Raw genomic sequence first — 25,708 nt, 5'->3', positions numbered from 1 at the left:
TAAGAAGTTCAAATTATCTAATTACTGTAATATCACGTGGAGTGACTGTTAAAAATTGATCATTGTATGTTCTTTCTTTTAACACTAATATGTCTATTTTCAATCTATTTAAAATTAAGTTTTTTTCACCACTAGGAAATATGTCATCTATAATATTGTGTGACAATATGTAAGTGGAAAAACTGGGGAGGAAGGGGAAAAAAATCTTTAAAAAAAACAATTTCCACCAACCACAACAATTGCTTCCAAAGACTGTAACTCAAATAATATCTAGCATAATTTATTTGGAAACTGACATCAGAGAGAATATTTTTACAGTCTATTTTTCTTCCTGTTGAATTGACTGCGCTCAGCACTCATAAATGTTGAACTGTACTTGATTCAAAATACTCTGCTTTTCACAACTGTACTACTCCAATTAATCTGAGCAAGTTGCTAATTTTTTTCGTGCTCTCCAATCTGTGCAGTGTGGTGGATTGAGAGTGGATTTGTTTCATATAGCTCCAAGGCATTCTATTCTTTCTAGTTATAATCAGTCTGTAATTCCAAACATTTGACTGAAGGATACATTGATAATGTATGAAATGTCTTATTCTAAATAACAAGGAGGCAAAATGACTCTTACTTGAAATCTCACAATTCTAAAATGTCCCTACTTAAATAGTTTAATCAGCTTTTACTGAATATAATGTTACAAATATGACTTTTTTTCTTTAAAAGCTACATTAATAGAAAAGCACTGGAGGTTTTTGTTGGTTTTTTTTATTTTTCCTGGAAACAGTGCTGATTTATTTTTGTTCTACTAAAGCAGTTGTTATAAACTGTACCTCAATAATGAAATATTGGACTCTTGCTAACTGAACATCTGATTTTTATTTTCCACTCAGCCCCTATGTTTTTGACTAAACATGTGAAAACTGTTATTTTTAATTGGATTTACATAATTATGGCAGACTTTTTTAGCAGTTTTGATCAAGTTGCTGCTTTATTCCTGAAAAGATATCTAAAACTCTTATGTCAAAGATTACAGAGTGATTCTTCCCCAAAACGTCAAAATTTTCAAGTTAAATAGTGTTTGTTTCATTCCAGTGAGTAGCTCCCATTTTGCTACATTAGTAGCAGACTCTTTGTCTCCAAAGTACCATAATCTGCAGTGATATTTTGCATGAGGAAGCATCCATTTTTGAGTATGTAATGATGCATCCAATTCCAAGCCCCTTTTGTAAGCTGTGGATATATTAGGAATATTTAGTTGCCTTGAAGTAGTTGAGGAAAAAGTAGCACCAAAAGGTGTTTCTTCTCTTGCTGTCTGTCCCATCTTGCTAACAAAATTTGGAAGGTAAAGTCATAGTCCCATTAAGGCCAGCTGTGGCTTGGAATTCCTGTCTCCCTTGAGATCAGCCTTTGGCATGGCGCTTCTCGGTGGCAGAAGGAGCAGGGCTTACGCGCACGTTCCAGACATGTGAGAGGACATGGTGTGTCCTTACAGCTTGACAGGCCAGTGAAAGCATGAATGTCCTCTGCATCATTGAACCCTGCTAAACACCTTTTGTCCTGAATTAACTTTTATTCAGTGCTTTTGGTAAGTGCAAACAGGCTGTCTTGCAAGTGCCTGTTTGGTACAGTTCTTTGCAATTCTCTGCTATGTTGTGCTGCTTAAAGTGGCTGTTTAACTCTTAGAAGGGCAGCTGCCCTTTGCTGTATGCATTCTCAGCGACAAAAAGTCAGTAACCTTGTAAGTATGTTTGTCATGGTGCTTTTGTTTCCGTATATGTAGCAGACATATTAAGGATGTTTGGGCTAAAAAAAAGTATTTTCAATATTATCTGAGGTCAAGTACCTAACAGCTGAAGATAAACCATTATTTTTCTAATCTCCTTAGGTGCCCTGGTCCTTCAGCAAATTCTCTGTCTGATAAATCAAGGGAACACCCAGATGATGATGATGAATACAAAATTCCTTCTTCACATCCTGTAATATTGAGCTCACAACCGCCTCATAGTCATAATATAAAACCTCTTGCTCGGTAAGGTGATTTAGCAGCCTTGAAAAAAATTTTTTTACAAAACCTCTGCATTTTCTAAAATTAACTGGATTTAATGTCTGTGATGATGGTTAAGCTTGCCTGCCTCCTAAGCTTGGATTACCCATGCTTCTGTTTCATTTGGCCACCGCAACAGATACAAACCTATGAAGTTCATGTCATTGAATCTCTCTTGTGTCAGAACCAGGTATTTTTTTGCCATTGGATACCATTTCTGCATTGGGGTCTTTTTTTTTTTTCCCCCTTATATTGAGGTTTTCAAAACTGACCAGGAGATACAAGCCCTAAAACTCTTCCCAATTTAATTTTAAGGAGAATTGTGTGACTGAAATTTCCAGTCAGCTTTGAAATTCTTAGTCTTTCACATTTTATATAATTCAATTTAAAAGCAATGCAGTACCGAAAAGTATGTGAACTGGCAGCTGTATGTACATACTTTGATTCTTTTTTTTTTCCCAATGTATAGTGTGTCTCTTTAGCTTTTTGAGCCTGTTTGGCAGTATATTTTCTTTGTTCTTCTCAGAAAGGGAACCTTTTTTAAATACAGGTGAAATATGTCTCCTTAGTTTTAAATATATTCTGAAACAATACCACCAAACTTTCACTGTTCAGAATTACTAATAGCTTATGACGAGGAGACTTGGAGCAAGGAATGTGGCAACTGAAGGCTGTGACATTCCTGCTGAACTTTGCCCCTTAAAAAGATATGAATGGCTGGAATTAAAACAATAGGTCTGGCATTATTGGGGGAGGAAAGGGCACATATTTTACTGGTCTTATAGGTCACAAGTATGATGTTAAAATCAAGTATTGGTCTAAAAAATTTAGACCTTCCTGTGATTAAAAAATTCTGTGACGTAGTGCCATTTTTTCCCTCTCTCTGTCAGAATGTGATGCTGAGGACCCACCATCAATAAAGCTCAACAATGTCTCTCACCCCAAAATTAGCCAATAATGATTTATAGACCTTTTAAGTCATAATTTAAAACAGGCAGAAAAAAGCTCATAATATGATCATTCTTTGCATGCAGGTATTAAAAAATTCTCTCTTAGAAATCCTGATCCAGGCTTCACTGCATAGACATGAATATTGTGCAGTTGCCAAAGCTTAATGAACTTAAGGACTTAAATTTTTATCTACTGTATGAGACTTTAAAAAAAATCAATGATAAAACTATGTTGGCTGAGCAAAAAAATAGAAAGCAAGAAGAATAAAATTCCAAGGTCCTAATCCTTTTTTCCTATGCCATTTTAGTGGGATTGTGTTGTGCTTTTGTATGGGAAGGATGCAAATGGATTCAAACTGAAAGGTTCTTGAGAAAATAAGTAACTGGAGAAATAGAATCTTACAATTTTTATTTTACAGGAAAAAATAATTGAGTGCCTTCAGTTGGCTGGTACAGTATTTTACCAGACCCTTGGAATTATTAATTGAGGCTATAGATAGAAAGATCATTTCCAAGTTTTCTCCAGTTTTACTGTGCGTATGGTGGGATTTTTTACATGAATTCAGGACTTGCTACAGATAAAATGCCTCGGTTTGCTATTCAAGTTGCTCCATGATTAAAACCACCAACTCCTCTTATTCTGATAAAAAGTTTAACTCAAACCATTCTCCTAGACATTAAAAAAAAGTGTCTGGTGTTCTGCATGCTTAAAATGTCTTCTTTTACCTAATATCACTGCTTAAATGTGAAAGCTGAAATAAAATTTTCAAGAAGGAATCTGTTTCCTGGTTGATGTTGTGTTCTTTTAATGCATTTCATTAAGTAACATGGGAGGGATGTTTTGTTTCAATGAAACATAACTTGTCATTATTGTTCATCAAAACTGTTGATCAACTTTTTTTTTAAATGGTATAAATTTTTAGTACATTTCAGTTCTTTCCCTAGTGTCACTTTCTCTTATCTATTTCCAAAGTGTTAGTCCCTAACTTCTTGGATAGTACTTGGAGTTTTCAGTAAGCTAAAGAGCTTAAAATTTTTGTCAGAATGTTTTGTAGGTTAGAATTATGTAATTGTTCCATCCTACTCCCAAAATGGTGTTACCTTTTCTCTCTTTTACCTGTAGATATGACAGTGCTGAAAATATCTCAAGAATAATACACAAAATGATTCACAGTCTTACTCTCTGGCAGATCATTGAATTGTCTGGTTTGTTACTGCTGAATGTCAGCTCAGGAATAAGAAATAAAAGGAAAGAATTTCAGCATTACTAATTAGGCTATTATTAGAAGAATGTTACATTATTACATTTGCTGTCTTTTTCTAATAAGGTTTTCTTTCCAAAAGGGGAAAGGACAGAAGGCTTACTTGTTAGTACTCATTTGATGTCCTTTTTTCTGGTCTTTACTGTTAATTTAAACAGGCATTTCAGCATTGTTTGTAAACTGATCACTTGGCTGGGCTCATCGTGGACTGATTACTTCTGAAGTGGTGCCATGTTAAGTTACCTGGCTGCCTGTGGCTAGTTACGTTATTAAAAATGTAGAATTCATTAAAACTAGAGTAGAAAATATTCTTAATTGCTTAGTGTATATTGTGAGGAGTCAAAAGAAGTGTTGCATCCACTGCATTTGAAAGATCAAACTAATCTAATGTCAAAGAAAGAAACAACACTTCCTCTACCACTTCTCTGGGGGAATTAATTTATAGCAAAAGATCTCTTACCATTAGGGGCTTTTGTTTGTTTTTAAATCTTGCAATTATTCTTATATTTATTTCATTACTCCTAGTTGTAACTCTTGGGACCACAAATGCAATTCACTTCCTCTTTCCTGTTTATAAGAAATCTTTTAAAAGATTCCAGACCCTTATTCATTCTTCCTTTCCATTTGGCCAAAGCTGATTGGTTTATTAATAGGGTTGGTAAAAAACTCCAAATCTGAATTTTTTTTCTGTATATAACTCTAGCATATTTCCCAATGTTTAATAAAAATAGTGCATGATAGATTGGGATTTTTATCTTTAAGCTATCTTAACTTAGCATGCTGGCCTTTTTCCAAGGAAAATCTCTGGTTCTTTCTGAATATACAGGGCCCACAGTTGCAGTGACAGGAGCAATTTCCTGGTTCTTCTGTATTTTTAAATAATATTTAAGATTATGATAAGGTTTGCTCAATATTTTTCCCTGCCATCTTTGAACAAATTCTTCTTCCAAAAATAATCTCCAGTATTTTCAATAAGATTGTAGGCACTCGTTACTGTTTGGTTGGATGATTTTCATATGAATTTAATACTGTTGTTAAATTTTGAGGGCAGAATATGCATCCATTTAAAAAAAAAATCAGTTAGTTGTGGTAGAAGTATCAGTAAGGCTCAGTTTTTTGATACAGAAATGAATACATTCCTGCAAAACTGCTTTGGCTAGTTCAGTTTTGGGGTTTTCACTGGGGCTTTTTTAATGTTTGGCAAAGTAGTGTGTATTGTTCTGTTTGGATTTTTTTGTGTTTCTTATGTTTTGTTTAATGGTTTTTCTGGTGTGCTTTGGTGTGGATAATTACATTATAAAATCCATATTTCCCTTTTCTCATAATTCTGCTAGGGAAAATTCAGCATCTGTGAAGGTGAACTAATACTGAGCCTGTGATGTAACTGTGTGAATAAAGTAATGACCTGAGCTCTGAAGTGAGGACTGTGTTTAATGTTAGCTCTTCCTCTAGCTTGTATTACAGCCTGTGTTATTTTAAGCCATGTCAGTACGTCATCAAGAAGGCAGTATAATCCTTCAAAGAAGTTTTAATGAGGGTTCACCAATATCTACTCTCAACATCTAAAAATGTCAATTTTAAAATTGATGCAGCTTATTGTCCCTGATTAGTTTCCATATGATGAACTGCCAGGTACTGCTCATTCAGGGAATTAATTAATGCTTGGCTAAATGGTTGATTGCTTCCTTCCTTATGTCTGTCTTCAGGGTGTGTGAGAATGGCCAATGTGCAAATGGAACACACGGTGCTACTTCCGAGATAAAGAAATCGAAACATCCAGAGTCAGGTACAGTTTTAATTTTTCGTTATTTGCTGACAAGATTTACTCTGTGCTGCCCTAGGGGTGCAGCAGGAAAACATTCACTTCTTGTGGTTGTGTCATTCAGGAGATGTCTATGATGCACCTACTGTTCCGGTACCTTTGCCTCCTGCACGGCCTCCTGCAAGAGACAACCCCAAACACAGCTCTTTGCTCAACAGGACACCCTCCGATTATGATCTTCTGGTGCCCCCTTTAGGTTGCAGATTTTTTGCTGATTACATGTAATGGTTAACACTGCCCAGATGAACTAAATGCCATGTTTACTGAAAAACAGCAAATGTTGAGTAGGTTAGGAGTACCACACAGGCTATGAGCTAAATATTACAGCTGTCAGTCAATATTTTGTGTCATTTGGAGTGTGTTTGTAAGGCCTCACTTGAGACAGACAAAAAGGTATACTAAATCTGTATTCCAGCTATACAGAAAAGTAAAAACCACTTTCCCTAAAATAAATTTTAAGTATCTCTTACTAAGAAGTTTGAGCATTGCAATTTAATGCAGTAGTGGAGCATTTTTCCTACTGTAGCTTAAATAATTCTGTTTATTTTAGCAAATACAAAGAAGAATGTCAAAAAGATGGTATATGAGTAAAAAAATGAAACCACTAAATTAAATTAATAAGTTAATTTCTGGGATTTTTCCCCCATCAAGGGACAGTTCAAAACTCACTGCTGTCTACAGGCACCAAAAGCTCTTTTTTCCAACCCTTATTTCTGTTCTGTTCTCCTACACAAGAATCAGGGATCTCTGCATGTATATTGGTACTTTGTTTGGGGACCACCCACACTATTATTGACAAACTCAGCTGCATGGCTGTGTCAGCATCCAAATTTCTGGTTCCATAAAACCTTTTGAACATTTGCCTTGTTCCTGTACTATGCTCTCTCTGGTCCCTGAAGTGTTCCTGAGATGCAGTAGAAATGAAGGCAAAATAACACATAAAAATCATGGTACTTGATAACTCCTGCTTGCACCACCTTTGTATACGAGGTGCATTCTTTCGCCAAGTTCTAGAAAATTCTGTTTATATCTGGAGTCAGAGCTTCTGAATAGCAGATAGAGATAATACACAGTATAAATGTACCAGATTGAGTGCAGTCAGCTTTGGTGTTTGTATCTAAATCCACTTGCTTAGCCACTGAAATACAGCTGTTGTTCTACTGTGATACTCTGTGAAGCCTTCATTGTAGTACACTCTTGGCAATTGAGTCACTAAAAGCAATCTCTCCTTCCATCCCAGCAAAGAAACTGAGCATTGCAAAAGGTCATTTAGAGCATGTTTTAGAAGAGGACTGTGGGTATTAACAGTCAGGTTTACAGTTTCATTACTGGAGTCACTGAACTGCTTAGATGAATCGTAGGAGTAAAGGCCTCAGCAGCCAGAGAAAAATAAAGTTTAAGCTTTATTCTGCAGTTCTTAATGAAGTTTTACTCATCTAATAGTTCATTTCTAAACTGCAGGTGAAGATGCATTTGATAACTCGCCCCCCTCACTCCCACCACCACCACCGCCTGCTCGGCACAGCATGATTGAGCACACAAAACCTGCTGGCTCAGGGAGCCGACCCTCGTCAGGACATGAACTGTTCCTTCATTCTGGTAAGAATACTGAGGAATCAGCATGTTTCATTTTATTTTCCTTTACTTCAGAGGCCTCAGAACTCATTATACAAAACATTTTAAAAAATCAAAATTTTAAATGGTGGAGGGGAAGCTACTCAGAAAATAGAAAGACTTCACTTTTTATTATCACAAAGTAATAAAATTAGGTCAAAATTACCAGGCTAGAAATTTTGTAAATTGTAGTTTTTTGTTGTAATCTGTAATACTAGTCTGTATGTTTTTGTGAACTCCATTGTTTTCAATAGTAAAACATAATTCATGAGGGATATTTTCAAGTTGAACCTTTGAAAGAAGTTATAAAATAAGGGAAAAGAGTATTCTGCTTTGTTAGAACTGTTGTAAAATTTTGCTACAAAACTATATTGTGAATACAATTGCGAAGTCCTAGGGTTCATAACCTTTTTGCTAAGTTAGGTTTTCACCTATCTTACCCTGTAAATCACTGTGATACATTCAGTCTGGTATTTTGCTTATAAAATGTATGAAAACTGTGCTTACAATTCATGAGTCTTTGAGTTGAAAAGAGTTTTATTTGTAGGTTAATGAAGTTGAATACATTTGCTGATTATGGTATAGATTACAGAAGGTTTTTTGTGGGTTATAGTGCATGTCTGTGAAGTGATTTTTTTTTTTCTCTGTGGATGCTTTCAATGGATGCTGATGTCTTAAGTTTACCTTTTCTGTGAATATTTTCAGGGATGATCTGCCTTGTGGTGGGGCTAGGTGTTGTCTTCCCCCTCTCTGTTTTTCTTAGAAGCTCTATGGAGAGGGATAAAATGAAATGTTTTGGTGATAGTTTCACAGGAAGGCCAGAATGTGAATGACAAGCAGTCATGCGCAGCTGCGTGATGGCCTGACAGTTTCTCTGGTGTTTGGCTGACCTGTGTGAGTGGAACTCGCTGTGGGGGGAAAGGGAGCTACTTTAGGTTGAAGTGCAGTGACCTTTTATGGAATGTTTTTATTATGTATGTTTTGCTGTCAGTCAAGGCCTGACACTGAGTAATTTGCCAAAGCTTTGTGCATTTTATAATGCAAATTCTACTGAGTGTGTTACTTTCTCATCTAAGTTGCTGAATGCATCCAGGTGAAAGGACTTAGCATGTTACAGAATTTAAATGTTGATATTCATAAGTACAGTGTAGTTTATCTTCTACACTTCAAAATAAAAACAATGTTAACATCATCTGTCTAGTCGGAATGGGTGCCTCAATTGTATCATCTGATGCAGAAACACACACTGCACCGTTCAGTTCCAGCGGGAATGGAGAGGAAAAATAGGAGCCCTCATGCACAGATGCACACAAGCTCCATCTGCCTGTGCCCAGTGCCCAGAAACATGCAGAGTTTTACATGTCTAAGTGTAACTTCCAAAAAATCCAAGAACGTTACTGATAGTGTTAAAAAACGTTTAATAGCTTTAAAATAAATATCTGGAATATGTATCTACAGCCACTTACTGTTCTTCATATTTGCATAAGGAATACAATCGTACAGCAGCAGTTCTCATTAATCTTAGCAATGTATTGCATCTAGTTAGGCATGCACGGTTGTGTGAATTGGTCTTCTTTTATTCATATGGTATTTCTAAAGCCATATTACTCACTTTGCATCTTGTCACATAATCTGTTGCAGAAGATTTATGATGAGTTTTTGATGATTGGTTTCCATACAAGTCTTGAGGGTGATTTCTCAGCTATCCATCAGAGCCTGTCAGATTAGAATAATAATCTCATCATCAACACCAGCGAAAAGTTGTTCTCACATACAAAACAAACACTCTGCAAGTACTGAGTCCAGAGCAGAAGCCAGATCTGGGTGGATCTGCACTTGCTCAGCAGCACCTTTGGTAGCCAAAGAAGAAAGAAAAGAAGGGGACGATATATCAGAATTTTTATTTCTCTCATTTTTCAAATTCTGTCCCTGTAATATTTACCCACAGCTGGGTCTGTATGAATAGGAAATCAGCCCTGCAGTCTTTGTGAACTGCAAAGCATAGAAGTGTAATGAAGTTCTAAGCAAACTGAATAGCTGGGATGTTTCTAATTATGCTGCTTCAGGCACTGCAGCCTCTTCAGTGCTTTGCCAGGCACAAGCAGGCACTTCAGGCACTGCAGCCTCTTCAGTGCTTTGCCCTGACCCAGCAGCGTCAGGGTTGGGTAGTTGAAAAGTGCCTCATGGATGTGAGGAGAAGAGACCACAGTCAGTGCAGGACAGACCACCTTTAAGCTGTGCTCCTGTGGTTGTCACTTCTTCAAATCATATTTACATGTGTACTGTGAATGCTGAATTTGGAGTTTTATGTGCATGTGCTGTCAGAGGACACCTCTGGATTCATGGTTCCTCTGCATGATGAGAGGCTATTCTAATCTTACCTTCTATGCTTCAGCCCTCCCTCAGATAGTAATTCTGATAATTCTAAGACACTTTTTAAATTCTTTTATCACAGATCCTCAGTTTGACTCAATACCTGGTCATGTTCCTTTGCCACCTGCTCGGAGAGCACCTGGAGAAAATGTCAAAACAAATAGGACATCTCAAGACTATGATCAACTTCCTCCATGTTCAGGTAAGGCAGAAAACTGTTCTTGTAGAAAATTACAATTCTGTGAAGAATATAACTTTCATCCATAAAGTCCAATGAATTTTTTGTTGTTCTGAGCAATAAATTGCAATGGTAACATTGCTTTTAAAAAGTATGAAATCATCAAAGGGTAACAGACTTAAGTTCTGCAACAGAGGTAGAAGTGGCTACTTGTTGTGTGTAGGTGCATATACTGTAGCATCCGTTTTACTAGCTGCCAAACTGAAATGCTTATGTGAGTTACAATGTTCCTTATTTTTTGAGAAAGGCAGAGATTTTCTTGGCGCCTTTCAAGTTCATAAGAGATCAGAAGTACTGGAAGGAGCACAAGCATCTGATTTCCATCTGTTTCATTTCTCCTAAACAAAGAAAAATAGTAGCTTAACTCTCTAAAGTATTATTATTTTCTGTCTTTTTTGCTAATATGTTTGTCTGAATTTCTAAGAAGCTTTTAAGATGTTTCTTAATAAAACAGCAAGAATCAAAACCACTTACAATCCAGTCTTCCTTTACAATGGAACAGGTACAGTAGAAACAATTCCTCTGCCAAAGAAATTTTGGGTACAGTTTTCAGGCGACAAAAATAGTAAATTTAAAGGAAATCTACTAAGTGGATAAAAATAATAACAGTATTACTTGTATTTCAAAGTACCTTCACCAGTTTTTAGACAAATTTTCTTTTCTTTGAATGTGCATGGTACATGGGGGAAGGGGAGGATTGGCCCAACCGCATTCCTTACCCATATGAAGAAACCACACAAAGAAAAAGCCAAGGGATGTTTTGTACCATTAATCATTCTCCAGATAGATAAAATTTTCTGTAGAGACTTTTTATGCATAAAGAAAAGGACTTTTCTCTAATCTCTGTTATAATAATCACCATTGTTCAAATGAAGCATTCCCAAGTGGAAAAAAGAAGATATATTTTTCAGTAGCAATTGCATTCTCCTTCTCAGAAATACAGATTTTCGTACTGCTGAGGTATAGGGGGAAAAAAGAGTGTGTTTTTCCAACTTAAATGGTGGGAAATTTCTGTAGCTCTCTTCAGGTTTACTTATTTTTTTAATGAATAGTATAATTGTGAATTAGTGTGACGCCTTTGGTAAATACTATTATTTTGGGAGGGTAACTTTACAAATATAGCTGTTTCTGTTTTTGTTTCCAATTGTTGGAAGAAAAGAGTTTATAATGCTTTATATGTGGCATTGTGAGGGATTTATTTGTCTTAAAATGCTCAGTCAATTTATTCAGGGTGTTTTGAGTTCTCTTATAATGCAAATTATGACAATAATGTAACTACTTTTAAAGCTATGGAGTTTTTCTGCAATTCTTGCACTTCTGAGATAGAACCATTTTTAATTTTCCTAAATTACTGCAAGATACTTGCTAGTTAAGAACTTGGAGCTTTCTGGTGCTGCTTAATACTTTTCGATCTGTTTCCCACAGCTATCTTCTAAAACACTCACGTGTCAGCTTTTGCTATAAATATCATTCTAAATCAGCATGATATGCAGCAAGATATTTCATTTAATTTCAATTAGATGAAAACTATGCGATAGATCATGTCATTCTCTTAATTGGAAAGTTGTTTTTACAGTGTCAGTAATTCCAAAGGCCAGAACTGATGAGCTGCAGGATGAACAGGTTCACCTTCATCTATGATTTAAAAAGACAATGTAGAGAGTGTAACTGTATTCAGAACTTTAGTTTTGCATTTATTCTGAACTAATCAGCTCACTTAAGAAATTATTCATTTCAGTGCTTTCGTAAGGTAATTCTCTGAACTAGCTGAAAAAGAAATGGAGTTCACTCTAAAATCTAATTATAATTTAGCTACTGGGTTCCTAGAGTAGCATGGGCAGCACTTTAACTTCTCTGTTTCACTTTCACTGTTTTTAAGATTGCTGTCGTGATGTTTAACTGAATCCTTAAAGTCACAGAGTAATTTATTCTAATTCAGATATCCAGTATTGAACACTTCAGCCATGCAACCCACTCCCCCAAAGGCATGGTTTCTCCAACTTCTTATATACAACTGTTGAAAATTATTACAAAAAGAGCAAGAAAAAGAGATAGGACTTGGGGGTGCTGTGAATGAGAGGCTGGACATGAGCTGGTAATGTATGGTCAGAGCCCAGAATGCCAAAAGGGTTACATCCTGCTTTCCTGGGCTGCATCCAAAGCAGTGTGGCCAGCAGAGCAAAGGAGGGAATTTGGCACCTCTGCTCTGCTGTCATGAGACCCCACCTGGAGAAATGCATCCAGCATAAGAAAGACATGGACCTGCTGTAGTGAGTCCGGAGAAGACCACCAAAGTGATAAGAGAGATGGAACACCCCTCCTGTGAGGAAAGCCTGAGACAATTTGAATTGTTCAGTCTGGAGAAGGGAAGGCTTTGGATGACCTAATTGTGGCCTTCCACTACATGAGGGGAGCATAGAACAAAGCAGGAGAGAGACTTTTTACAAGATCAGGCAGTGAGAGGAGAAGGGAGAACTGAAGGAGATTAGATGAGGTGTCAGGAAGAAGTCCTTTACTGTGATGTTGAGGCCCTGGCTCAGGTTGTCCAGGGAAGCTGTTGATGCCTCATCCCTGGAAGTGTTCAAGGCCAGATTGGATGTAGCTCTGAGCAGTCTGGTCTAGTGGAAGGTGTCCCTGCCAATGGCAGGGGGGGTGGGATTAAATTATCTTTAAGATCCTTTCCAACCCAACCCATTCTATTATTGTATGATATTGCTTAGAGTATGATTAATGATTAGAGTATTTTACCTAAGCATAGCCAATAATAAGAGGGAAAGGAAGAAGAAAATGAAGCTTCTAATTGATGTCTGCTCTATTTTGTTGAACTTAGCTATTCTGTAAGATACAGATTCAAATAATTGCTTAATATATTTGCCTGCTCCCTATTCATTCCTTCAGTTTGCCTTATGAAAACATTTGCTTGCAAATTTGGATTCCTTTTACAAGAATATTATTCCAGGGTGTATTTCACTTAACACTAGAGGAAATAAGGTACTCCACAGTATTGCAAAGTACAAAGATCATGCCTAACAGCTTGATGGAGCAGTGTGTGCAGTGGGTCCTTCCCTCACCTTCTCCCTGCTCTCTGAGTTCCTTAGAGCACGTGTCTCCTGGGTATGCTTCGTTCCTCTACCCCACTTAGGTGAGATGTAGCTGCTTGCCACTGTTCCACTGAGGGCAACAACAAGCCTTTGTCACCTGCTTCTCTGATGGTCCTCAGGCTGTTGGTGAACGACCAAGGAATCCAGGAGAAGCAGTGAGGGAAGAAAAGAAGGGCATTTCACAGCAGAGAGGAATAGACAGTTGGCATCGTTACAAACAGCCTCTCCCACTGTGCCATAGAGCTCTCACCACTTCTGCCGCGCTTTTTAAACACTTAATAAATGAGCCTGTGTCTGCTTTTGTACTAACCCCTTACCTAAGGGTTCAGTCTAGTGCTGAATTACAGAAATGGGAGTGGTGGAGGAAGCTGCTCGTGGTAGAAACTGTTAATTGAATTGCACAGTTAGAAAAGCTGTTTGAATTTTTAGTTAGACATCTATGGTTGCTGAAATATCAGAGGATGGGAGGTAGGGAAGGAAAGTTCTGCTTAATACCTCTATCTCAGTGTCCAGATGGACATGCAGCTTAGGCTTAGTATCTTTAAGCTCAGGATCCAATATGATACCCAGCTTTAGCTGAAATTTTATATGGATGTGAAGATATTGAAAGAGATGTCAGTGTTTAAAAAAATAATAATGGGAATTGAGAGTGCTGTAGATCTCAGAGTATCTGTGCTATAGAGAGATGTTGCTGTGGTGAGAATAAAATGCCTATGCTCAAATCTGCTGACAGAATTAAAAATGACCTTTTTAAATTATGGGATTGCTTAATAAAGTTTATTAGAAAGCCTTAGTGAAGTGAAGGTTTTAAACATGAAATAACTTCAGTTTTAAGCCTGTATTAGGCTGAGTCAAGCAAAAATATTCTCAAGTAACACAAGCACAGGGAAGGCTCTGATTTATGCAGAAGGAATTTCTTCTGTACTTCAAGCCCAAGGGAAAATGCTAAGTTTGTAAATTTAATTTTGTTTCATACTGTATAGAAATGAAGTCCATAATGGAATGTACATATTAAAACAGCTTGAAGGTTTGTGAAAGAAAAATGTTTGGTTTTAAGTAATGTTCCATTATTCTAAAGATAAAGAATATTATTCTTTTGCAGTCTTGAGTTTACTAAAATAAGTGAAATGAGAAATTTGAACTTGTTTCTGATTCAGTTTTTAGTGATTAACCGCATTTCCTGAGCTATAGGTAATTTCTCAGATAGGTGCTTCATGGATCTTCCAAACCTTCATAGCAGGTTTGGATCTGCTTCAGAATGTTTATCATGTACATAATTCTTTTTTCTTCAGAGACAAAAAAATCAAAACAAATATGGAGTAGCCCTTGGTACCTGTAGGTCTTAGCCCCTTACTGTAAATGTTTAATCAAATTTCTTTCATCCATTTCTTTGTCATAGGAATATCACCATCTTGCTAAAGTTAATATTAACTCTCTGAATTAAGAAGTGGAATTAAATTTTATAGCAACGTGCATCCAAATTGATGGAAAAACTAACATGAAAGGAAAACACACCTGCATTAAACATGCTCTTTTGTGAACTGCTTTCATTTATCTGAAGTGTTTAATGCACTTGGTTGAATTATATTTCTGTCCAGTGTTATGATAAGGTTACAACAAGAATACTGGATATATAACATTTCTTCCATGCCTAAAGAACTGTCTCTGAAGTACTTAACTCTGGAAAATGCCACTGCTCTTAGTGTAAGTAAACAGGAAGTATCACAGCCAGAAATTCCTCTAATTTATCTATCAAAGTCACTGTTGATAGGACTTGTTAAAACCATTTTTGTGGGATTAAAGACTTTTTAATTTATTAGATACTTTGCTCTTGAAAGTGTTTTCTGTGCTGTGCCTGCTTGTATTTAAGCTTCTTATTGTGGAATCAGTGAGGATAAAGGCGTTTCAGTAAAGTACCAAGTTTACTTAAGCACAGAATTCTTGACTCTGAGAAGATTAGCAAGTTTGAATATTAGCTTTTTTTCACAAGCACTTCATGATTCTTAGTCACCAGCATTAACTGTGAAGGTAACCTTTCCATAGAAGATAAGAAACGAGGAGATACTTCCAAAGGGGGACTGGAGAGGAAGGAGTGTGTTCTGTTCTCATCATGGGGATAATAGGGCTGGAGGTCTTTTGGAGAAACCACGCATTTATGTACTTAGGTTTAGTTGCTGTGCATGAGATGAATAGCAATTGAATTAACAGAATCTAGAAGATGGACCAATAAATCAAGGCTTTTTCTCCTTCAGGCATATTTGACTGGGTTCCTCTTCTACACAACTTATGGTCCTCAATAAAATTGTAATCAACTTTGTGTTTGGGTTTTGCTCATTTGTTTGTTTTTGTAGAGTTTTTTTTTTTTCTTGGGCTTTTTGTTTGTTTGTGGGTTTTTTGTTAATTTGTTTTGTTGTTTTGTTTTTTTTTTTAACTCAGATATTCTTAAATAATGGGTTGAGAGTGGAGAGCCTTTAAGAGTTTGACTGTTTATTTTCAGTCTCTTCTGTTCCATCATACTTTATTTTTCTTCCAGCTTTGAATAATCCAGATTGTAAATTGCATGTTTCTATACTATTATTATTAAAATAGTATATTGCTACATTATTTCCATTTTGGATGTTCTTGAGGATGTCAGCTTCTGTCAAAATTTTAAAATTAGCTATAGTGGTTAACTAAAATATTTCTTCATGTTCCTTTATAATTTTATTCTTAAAACAGCTTCATGGGGTTTGACCAACCACAACTATAACACAGTCTTAGGCCAATTTATAATGATTTGTATCTCTTTTATTTGAAACAGATGGTTCACAAGCACCAGCCAGACCCCCTAAACCACTTCCTCGGAGAACTGCACCAGAAATACATCACAGGAAAGCATACAGCTCTGACAGTTCCACAGAAAATGTGGATGCAAAAATTGCAAAACTTATGGGAGAGGGCTATTCCTTTGAAGAAGTCAAGAGGGCACTTGAAATTGCCCAGAATAATGTTGATGTGGCCCGCAGTATTTTAAGAGAGTTTGTCTGTTTTCCTCCACCAGTATCCCCACGTCTCAATCTATAGCAGCATCAAGATTTTCTTGGAGCATATGAATTCTGCAGATACACATGTGGATTGGGGAATGAGAAGAAGAACAGAATGGAATATTTTTCTTCATCCTTAGCAGAAGGGTGTTTGTTTCCAGCCGTTTATCAAAGGCTCCTGGCTGCTCTGATCAAGACTTATAAATATGCCGAGGCTTATGTATTTTTGCTAGCCATACTTTTTTAAATCAGGGTTGAACTTACAAAATAATTTTTAAAAAGTTTACTTCCCTAGAACTTTTAATCTGTGAAATACTTTTTCTTGTTTACAAGTTGGCAAGTTACAATTTCCTAGTTTGTGCCTGTACTATGTCCTGTTCATATTCCCTTGTACTTGTGGTCAGTTCTACTGTAGCATTCCCAACAGTTTCCTTGCTGACCACTCCATCAACTAAATCATCACTTTCCAGGAGTTCTGTTTTTCTTTTAGTCTTTTTTTTTTTCTTTAACAAGATGCTTTAATTGGTTTTTTTTTGCATTTCAGCTCATCAAATGCAAAAAGTATGTGGCCTTCACTACTGATTTTTTTTTTTTCTTCTGAGATTCCTTTGCTTTTGAGAGAGGAAATATCTGAATGTAAAACACATTATTCTGTGAACTGCCTTTTTAAAGGTATTTTGACAGTAATGGTGGGCAGCTTTCTGTTTAACAAGAATTCCATGACCTGTAGTCTCAAGGTCTTTTATATACAGTTTCCATAAAAACATCCCAACCAACAAGTAAAACACTTCATGCAGCAGTGATTCTGAGTTCTCACATGTAAAATTTCTTTCAGAATTGAGTGTTTGATTGCAGATGTTTAAAAAATGCCAAATGCACATGATAATACTGTGTTTTAATGACACACTAATGGCGCCAGTTCTTCATGACCATACGAAAAGGAATCTTTTTCAATTACATTAAAGGTATTCAGGTAAATTCCAGTTCTAGATTCAGTAAAGTGGAATGTGGTTAATGTTTTGTTTGAGTGATTATCCTGTGTTTCGTTGTGGCTTGGATCAGTTTGTATTAACTTGGAAACTTTAAATCTTCGATGCACTGTTAATTCCTAATGCTACTGTAGCAATATTTTTTGCAAAGTTTTTTAATAACCTCCTCCCTCCCTTGTAAACTTCATAATTCTCAAGGATGTGTTTAACACCCAAATTCATTCATTCACTTTCCAGCTGCTTAGTTGGAAATACATTTTTGCTTTACTTGGTTAGTGATACTCCAGACTTTGACATTTTATTTTTAAGCCCAAATTCATGCAAGCCAATTTAAAAACCTTTCTGATTTTAAAAAAAGAGGGAGAAGACAATTTTGTTCTGAGTACGTTCAAAGTTGAATCCAAATATTTCCAGAAAAATTCTTAAGATTGCTGCTTTCTTGGGTTTTTTTAGGAAACGTTGAAATTTTTCTTCTAATATTATTGAACAAATAAAACCATGTGATATTTAGAATATTTTTCTCATTTTGATATGTGATGAGTATATGAAAATTTCAGTGTGCCAGGCTGGGTGTGAAGTATATATTCATTATTCCCTTTCAGCTCTTAGTGTTCTCTTTCACTCTGAGTAAGTGCTAGAATTTGTATCACTTGCAGGATCAGGTCTCACCAGGCAATGTGTTTGTCATAAAGATGTTTTTAAAGACAGCACATGACTGAACTGCAGGATTTGAAGTAACTGAGAACACCCATTGGAAATTACTCTGCTATCTCAAAGTTCCATTGTTTCATGAAAAAACTTGTTCTTAAAACTAATTAAATTATTTTGTAGCATCACAGAGCATGATATGGATATTGTTAATCTGTGTCAGTGATAAAAAGTGATCAGGAGAATACAGGGTATAGGGAAGAGCTGCTGCAGAATTTGGATTTAAGCAAATGCTTCTAAGTTTACGCATCTTCCTGTAATTGTTCATTCCTCAAGTACAGCTTAGGAAAAGTTGTGATGTAAGTTATATTCTCTGCTTTTGGCTCAAGTTAATCACTTTTCTCTGTTTTGGGAGAAAGTTTTGTGTAGTATGGGACCCCCTTGTTCATTTGGTTTGTTTGCAACATCACTGTAGCATTTTAGCTAGCTATAAATTGAAAATTATTCAGGCTATTAAATTATACACTCTGGTTGTACTGGAATTACTGAAATGAGGTTCTAGCATAACTGCCAGCATAACAATGATGAAAAAAAGAGCGCTTTACGAGGACGAACAAACAATCTGCAGATTGAGTTTTGAAATTTTGAATTGCAATGAAGAACTCATTTTCTCCTTTTTATCCAGCAGCTTAGTATAAATTACGTCCTTATATTTCAATTAGAGGCTGGAACTGCTGCCTGATAGATTAAGGTTTTTAAAGTTTTCCTTCTTTCTGGTTATGACCACCAGTGACAGTTTTTTATTATGGGTTAAAAAACCAAACTTGATTAGCAGTATTTTGAGTGGTAACTTCAAAAGATTTCCATTTCTCTTTAAATGAGTGTGCTAATAACACTTCTAAATAGTGGAACCTGCAGGCTGTTTCAAACCTGTTCTGGTTAAAGTCAAGCAGCAAAATGGCTTTGCTAGAGTGTTGATGTTTACTCTGCAGGAATTAATAGGCTTAAAATAAATGAATCTGGCTGCAGTCTAGTTCTCCAGAGACATAGTTCTCTAAACATATTTTTAACCTTTGAAAGACTTAAGGATTTGAGCCTGGCAGTGTGTTGTGCACTTACATAACTTTAAGGAAGACTGACTTGAATGAGAGTGCTTGGGTGAACAAAGTCGGTTAAACTCAGAAACACTTGAAGTCTTTAGACCATCCTTGTGTTGTCTGTTGCCTCACCTTTTCTCTCTCTTTTGGCTAAGTTACTGCATTTTAAGCAAACTGGCTGAATCAGAAGTTGAGCAGAGCAAGTGGACATCAGCAGCACAGATATTTTCCAAAGGCTATGTGTAGGAAATGTTTAAATTGTGGTAAAGGAAACTAATATAAATAGCCATGTTAATGGCATGTCTGGAACCCTAAAATGGCCACTGGTCAAATTTGTTAATGTCCAGTATCTCAAGAGTGCATCTGGCACAGCTTTTTTACAATGTGAATTTAGGAAATTTTGTACCAGGATCATTTCTTCTGTTGTATTTCTTTCATTTTCAGCTTGAAGCTTTACTTTGCACTGACAACTCTGACCTGAAATTTGTGTCTTAAATATTGACAAATTTTGAAGCAAATGAACACCGTATTCAAAGCACATTCAGGGGCTACCTGATGAGCTGGAATTCAGCGCTTTTAGGAGTGACTTCTTGAAAAAGGACTTCAGCAGTTTCCATTTTGAAGGACTTTCTTTCAAATAACTATTTTATCTGAAAATGCCTTTTATAAACTTGTCTAATGTGGCAAATTTAGTGATGTGTTCAATTAATTTATATTTTATTCAACATTTTTTTTAAATTTTGGTTTTTCTGTATGCTCAAGTTCTTTATCTGTTCATGTAAGGTATTTTATAAAATTAATGTTAAGAGAATGTTGGGTTGGTCCATGATTTTTCAAGACTCTGTCTCTGTTATTGAATATTACCACTTTTCTTACGATGCTTTAGCAACATAGTCTGTCCTGTGTAGAGGCCTTAAAAAACATTGTTTTGTAAGCAACAAAAATGAGGCCTTGTTCTGAAATAAGGTGAATCATTGCTTTGAGACATGAGCTCTTCATCCCCATACATTACCTCATTTCTAAATTTCAGTAGTAAAAGTTAATAAATTGGCAGTAATTTTGGAATGTGCATGTAATAGTTTTATAGCAGAAAGATGCTAACCATTAAATATTTAGAATCCAAAGTGGTGAACACATAGTCTGACTGTATATTAATTTGCAGGATTTTTTTCCTGAAGAAAAATGCAATAACTGACACTGATATATTTTTAATATCCTGTGCATTTACATTCTCAAGCACTGTAATCTTAATGTCAAAAACATTTTAGCTGTGTAGAACTTCTTCTGTTACTGTATCCCAGCATTCTGGAAAAAGTTTAGAAAATCAAACACCTCTACTGTGCATGACAATACGAGTGTTGCTGTTTAAACCTCAGCACTGTTCCCTGCAGTTGGATTAGACCTTCAGTGCTGAGATTTTCATGGTAGTTCCTTCAGTGTGTTAAATCCATATCCACTGTGTATGTCACTAGTCACATTGCTACTTAGAGAATTTACCTGTTTGGGATACTTGTCTTTAGTACTACAGGTGCCTATTTCTGTCATTTTTACTCTTCTTACGTGAAAGTTAGGTGTTACTTTATTGTGTTACAATCAAATTTTAACAGCTGGGTGCTCTAGGAATGTTCCAGGAATTTTTGTTTGATTGACCCAGTCATTATTCTGTGTGAGATACCTGCCTCTATTTATCAGTTTCAATAAGTTTCTGTCAGGAAATTGAGAAGTTTAGATTTTAAAACACTGTGTGTTACTTTGACATATGAACATTCCATTTGGCCTTAGATGATCTCATGTCTAGCAGTGGAAATTCTTATTCAGAATGAATGCTAATTCCCAAATCTTAATCTTAAATCAAATATAAATCTTAAATTTGTGAAACTTAATTGCATAAACATCCTCAACATTGTAAGGAACTTAGAAGACTTGGAATAATGTGAACTGTGACAAGGTTCTTCCTTTGTAGACCTGCCAGAAGTAAAAACATAAACCTATTGAATAGTGATCTTCTCAAGCCCATTGAATAGTGATCTTCTCACTGTGAAGCTGCTTGCATCTGTCTGGATCTGTGCAGGAATCAGCCAGTCCAACTACAACAGTACTGCTTGGAAAACAGCATCTTTTTTTGCAGTAAGTGCCGCAGTAGCCAGCGGGATGGGAGACGAGCAGGTAACTAGGCAAAAGGAGATAATTTTGTAATAACAATCCAACCCCTCTCTGCTGTTGCCGTGTAAATTTAGCTAGTGTGAATTGCCTGGAGATCTAGTGCACAGAAAGGAGTATTTGTTTATGATTTTTTCATTTCCTTTACTGTCTTCTTTTCCAGGGGAGTGTCCTTCTCTGAGGGCAGTGTCTCTTATTTAGAAGTCACAATGTTTAGGAGCAGGATGCCAGGTTTTTAGCAGCAGAGGAAAGCATGAAATAGCATTCTGCTCACAGTGTTTGCATGCTAGCAAAACAACCAAAAGCTTTATAGGGATTTCTGTGGAAACACCTCTGTTTTCAAGCTCATCATCTTGGCTTTTGAAGGATGTGTGTACGTTCGCTGAGATGTATGTGCTGGTCTGGTGGAGCGTGGAGGAGAGAGAACACCAGGTGATGCCAGCCTGGGGAGTTCAGACCATACGGTAATCATGTTACAAAATACCTGCTCTTTTGGGTAGCTGAATCTGCACAGTAGTCAAGCTACTACAGTCACCCATGTGGCAAGTTTTTTGTCCCTCTGTAGCTGGGGAGGTGCATACATTTACTCCAAAATAGAGAGCTTGGCTTCTGTGCATCTGCATAGTGATCAGGGTACTGAAAGTAATATCTGCTCCCTAGTTCTCATTAGACCACAATGCAGAAAGTGCCCTTGGAGAACTCTTTTTAATTTGCTAATGGAGTGTCATTGAATTTCAAATTCTTTACAAGCATTAGTAAATTTACATCATTAGCCTTTCAGAAATACCTCAAGGTAGTGGCTGGTAGTTTTTTTGAAGCTATTAATTTGCTTGAATGTGTGACTCAAGTGTGTCCTCTTATTTACATTTTTGTAACCAATTTGTTGTGGTCCATATGAAATTCTTGAGCCTTAATTTAAAAGCTTTTATTCTTTTTTCACTATGGCTGTTTTCAGTAGCAGCTTTATTACCTAGGTTTATGCACTAAAATTCAAATTATCCTGCTTTACTACATCCCAGCTTGAGTCATGTTCAGCCTGACCCCCATCCTACAATGGACGCGTCACTGTGCTCCCTCACTCACCTGCTCCCTCTGTTTTTTTTTCTTCTTCTCCTACCCGAGATCTCTTCAGTGACATCAATCATCAGCACATCCTTCCTCTCCATAATGACAGACACTACAGTTTCCTATCTCAGCTTGCAGCCACATCAGTATTTTTTTCTGAGGTCCCTCATAAAGTGTTTTGCTGGCCTTGTCTGTCTCAGTGATTATACAGATCCTCTGCACTGTATCCAAATGGCCCATGAACATGGTCATCCAAAATGGATTGAGAATTCTGTGAGAAAGCCTTTTTTTCTTTATTATCACTGGCTTTTTTCCTGTTCCCTTCTTGAACTGGAAGATTGCTCTTATGTTTCATGATTTACTTGTCAGGGATGAAGATGAAATCCACTTCTCATTTCAGCAGATCCCAATTTTGCTTCTGAGATTTAACAGAAACTAACACAGATGACATCTGCTAGTAACAATCCTATTTGAGATGAATTGTGTCTAAATATATGGGATTTAAGAAGTTTGTCCAATGAATTGGGTTTGTATCTTGAAAACTCACAAAAACATTTGCTTACTTTTAGTAATAATTGAGGAGCAGGTGAAAGGGATTAATTTTATAAGATTTGTCAGTGAAATTGGGAACTTATTTGCAGATAAAGGTAATTGATTACCATGAGCGGCTGGGATAAAAGATTGACCTTTGAAATCAAAGAAGTATCATATAGCTTCAAAATTCTCACGCAGAGAAGATAAAAGCACTATATCTGAATTATTCCATCAATGGCCTCCAAAAGACTTTTCTTCCTTATCTGTCAGGTAACCTTGCTCGTATGTTGGCTGTGTTGATGACAATTTTGTAGCTTTTTAGGTGAACCAGAGATAAAATGTTTGTGGGTTTGCATGCTGCTGCCTGGGGAGGATACACATTATAGTTTTCCCACATTCTAACAGAAATGGGTGAATTTCATCAGGTCTCAAAGAAGTTTTTGATTGCCCACCTGGACGAGATCCTCCAAAGACAGGACGGCTGGATGGTGAGGGAAGAGTTGAGAATGTTCAGTCTGGCTGAGCAAGGAGGTGCTAGAACTGTGATTATCATGGGGGAGCAGGAATGTTGTGTAGTGGAAGCAGGAGGCGAGGGAATCAGATGAGAAAAGATATGACATTATGATGCAAACTTGAGAAATGTTTCAGAGTAGAGGGGGGAATTTTGAGTTGTAGTGTACAACGGTGTGCTTTAGTGGGGGAAATCTTACTTGCCACACTTGAGGCAGAACACAGTTACATGAAAAGGGCCTTATGTTCCTGCATGTATCATTCCAGAGTGATCTGTGCCATAATTTATGCCCTTATTTTAGTGTTTGCCCTCACACCACTACTCCTCACACACTACATCACCCCCACCCTTGCAGTGGTCTGTGTCACAGCTCTGAAGTTCTTTGTGGCAATCTGCTCAGTCAGTTCTCATAGAGATGTTTTCTACCTGTGATTTGAAGTGAGGTTTCCAGGCCCTTCAAGGCTTTTGTATTTTGAGGTTTAGCTTAAGCAGGAAAACTATTAGCAATAAACAAACCTTGCTTGGAGTTACACAGACTTGTCTTCATACATTGGCATCCTTTCCTTTGATGTGCTGGTGTTGCTGAGTAAACAGTCTCCAAGATTACTGGGAGACCCAGAGCCTTGATTATATCTGTGCTCTGTTTTTAGGATAGTGGCTGACCAGGGCATTGCTGCAGGCTGAGAACCTGCCATTAGACTGGCTCTTGGTTGCCTTTTTATCCACATTGCGTAACAATTTGTAAAGGCCTGAGATAAAATTAAAACTGACTTCAGCTTCATGCAAAGATATTGTGGGTATGCTTTGCACTTTCTGAAGTTGTGTAACTTGCTGTATTCCTGTGTGGTGTCACGAGCATAATACTGTAAAACTCCACCTATCCTGAACCCCGTGCCATTTCCATGCCTGTTCAGTGGTTGCTGTACTCTGCCTCATGAAGTGCACTCATCTCCTCTGATGGGGTGCACAGGACAAAGGCTAATTTCTTGCTAGTGATGAGCACAGCAGTGTGAAATAACAGCTCGTACACAGATTCCCGTTGATGTACCGACTACCTTAGCAATGTGGATTGATTTTCCTTGGTTGGTTGAGCTGAAATTTATTTTTCAGTGATCTGCCCCATGGGACCTTGTATTATTGATATTTTGTCATCATTGTATTTGAGCTTTCTCCATTACAGCAATATCATGCCTCTTGAGTCTGCCTGGTCTCCCTTTCAAGACAGTAGCAAAGTCTGTCAGGAGAGCTGCATGAGGTGTATGGAGTGAGTCTAGTTGTCTGACTTGTTAACAGCATGTTTGTGGGAGAAAAGGAATTTCAGGAGAAGCATTTTTTTAATCTGTTTATTTATTTAGAGAATACGTTTTATGGTGGAGAAATTTTTATTTTCAGTTTTTGGAAGCTATTGCATGTGCCTTTAAAAACAGAGAGGTGCTATCACTCAGCAGTGGCTGTGAGGGAGCTGCGTGTCCTCCAACTATTTTTTTTGTCTATTTGTTTCTCAGTTAATAAACAAGTAGGAAAACTTCTGCTCCTTATACTTTCTGAAATGATGCCAACTTACTGGTGCTTGTTCAGCACTGTTTGAACAAGAGCTTGTTGTTAATCTTGTGTTGGCAAGTCAGTGACAATAGGATAAAAAGGTTTCTCAGAGGAAATGGGAAGGAGTGATGTGACAAAGGTATCTGCAAAGGAAGTAAAGAAAAAAAAGAGGAAGAAAATCCCTTTATGGAGAAAAAACCGCAGAAGAAAAACCAGAAGGAAGACCGAATAGGGTTCATTTGATGAAAAATGAAAGAACCAGCCTTTCTTTTGTTCTTTATATTCTAATGAAAATATGTTTAGTTGACGTCTAAATTTAGAAAATATTCACAAAATTACATGGTTTGAAATTGATAGTGAGAAAGTTTGCCAAGTCTTACAAATGAATGATTAAGCAAAGAAAGCTTTGTCATTTGGCAGTTTTGTATCCAAGCCCAATGGAAAGTGTTGAGACCTTACAGGTTGCTTTGAAATGGGAGATTGTGGGTTTTTTTCTCAGAATTAAAATCTGGGTTTCACTTTTTGGTACAGTTGTGGAAATAATTTCCCAGCTACAGAGCAGTCATGCTGTGACTATGCTTTATGCTCATGACTGGCAATAAATCATACAGTCATCAAGCATGCTGAAAATTGTTATTGCCCAAATATAATGAAATTATCTGGGGGGCAATTGTGATACCTCAGTTTCAGGTGGTCCAGTTTCAAAAGCGACTTCCTTGTCATCCAACATATTTTAAG

General features: G+C 36.8%; 1 protein-coding gene across 9 annotated transcripts in view; it reads left to right on the top strand.

Annotated features, from left to right (window-relative positions):
* CBLB (Cbl proto-oncogene B) overlaps positions 1-19,969 on the top strand; it is a 128,810-nt gene extending 108,841 nt beyond the window's left edge. For 8 of the 9 annotated variants that reach the window (XM_038158562.1, XM_038158542.1, XM_038158523.1 and 5 more), the window contains 6 exons: positions 1,883-2,026; positions 5,960-6,039; positions 6,140-6,271; positions 7,537-7,674; positions 10,145-10,264; positions 16,202-19,969. In XM_038158562.1, the coding sequence (XP_038014490.1) occupies positions 1,883-2,026; positions 5,960-6,039; positions 6,140-6,271; positions 7,537-7,674; positions 10,145-10,264; positions 16,202-16,464 (877 nt within the window). In that variant the 3' untranslated portion in view covers positions 16,465-19,969. The remainder of the gene's footprint in view (positions 1-1,882; positions 2,027-5,959; positions 6,040-6,139; positions 6,272-7,536; positions 7,675-10,144; positions 10,265-16,201) is intronic. The other variant, XM_038158532.1, reaches the window with a different exon arrangement.
* Positions 19,970-25,708: the final 5,739 nt, after the last annotated feature.

The sequence above is a fragment of the Motacilla alba genome, chromosome 1 (genome assembly GCF_015832195.1).
Source record: "Motacilla alba alba isolate MOTALB_02 chromosome 1, Motacilla_alba_V1.0_pri, whole genome shotgun sequence".
Classification (NCBI taxonomy): Eukaryota; Metazoa; Chordata; class Aves; order Passeriformes; family Motacillidae; genus Motacilla; species Motacilla alba.
Note: the sequence above shows the minus strand (reverse complement) of the source record. Positions and strands in the feature narration are given on the sequence as shown.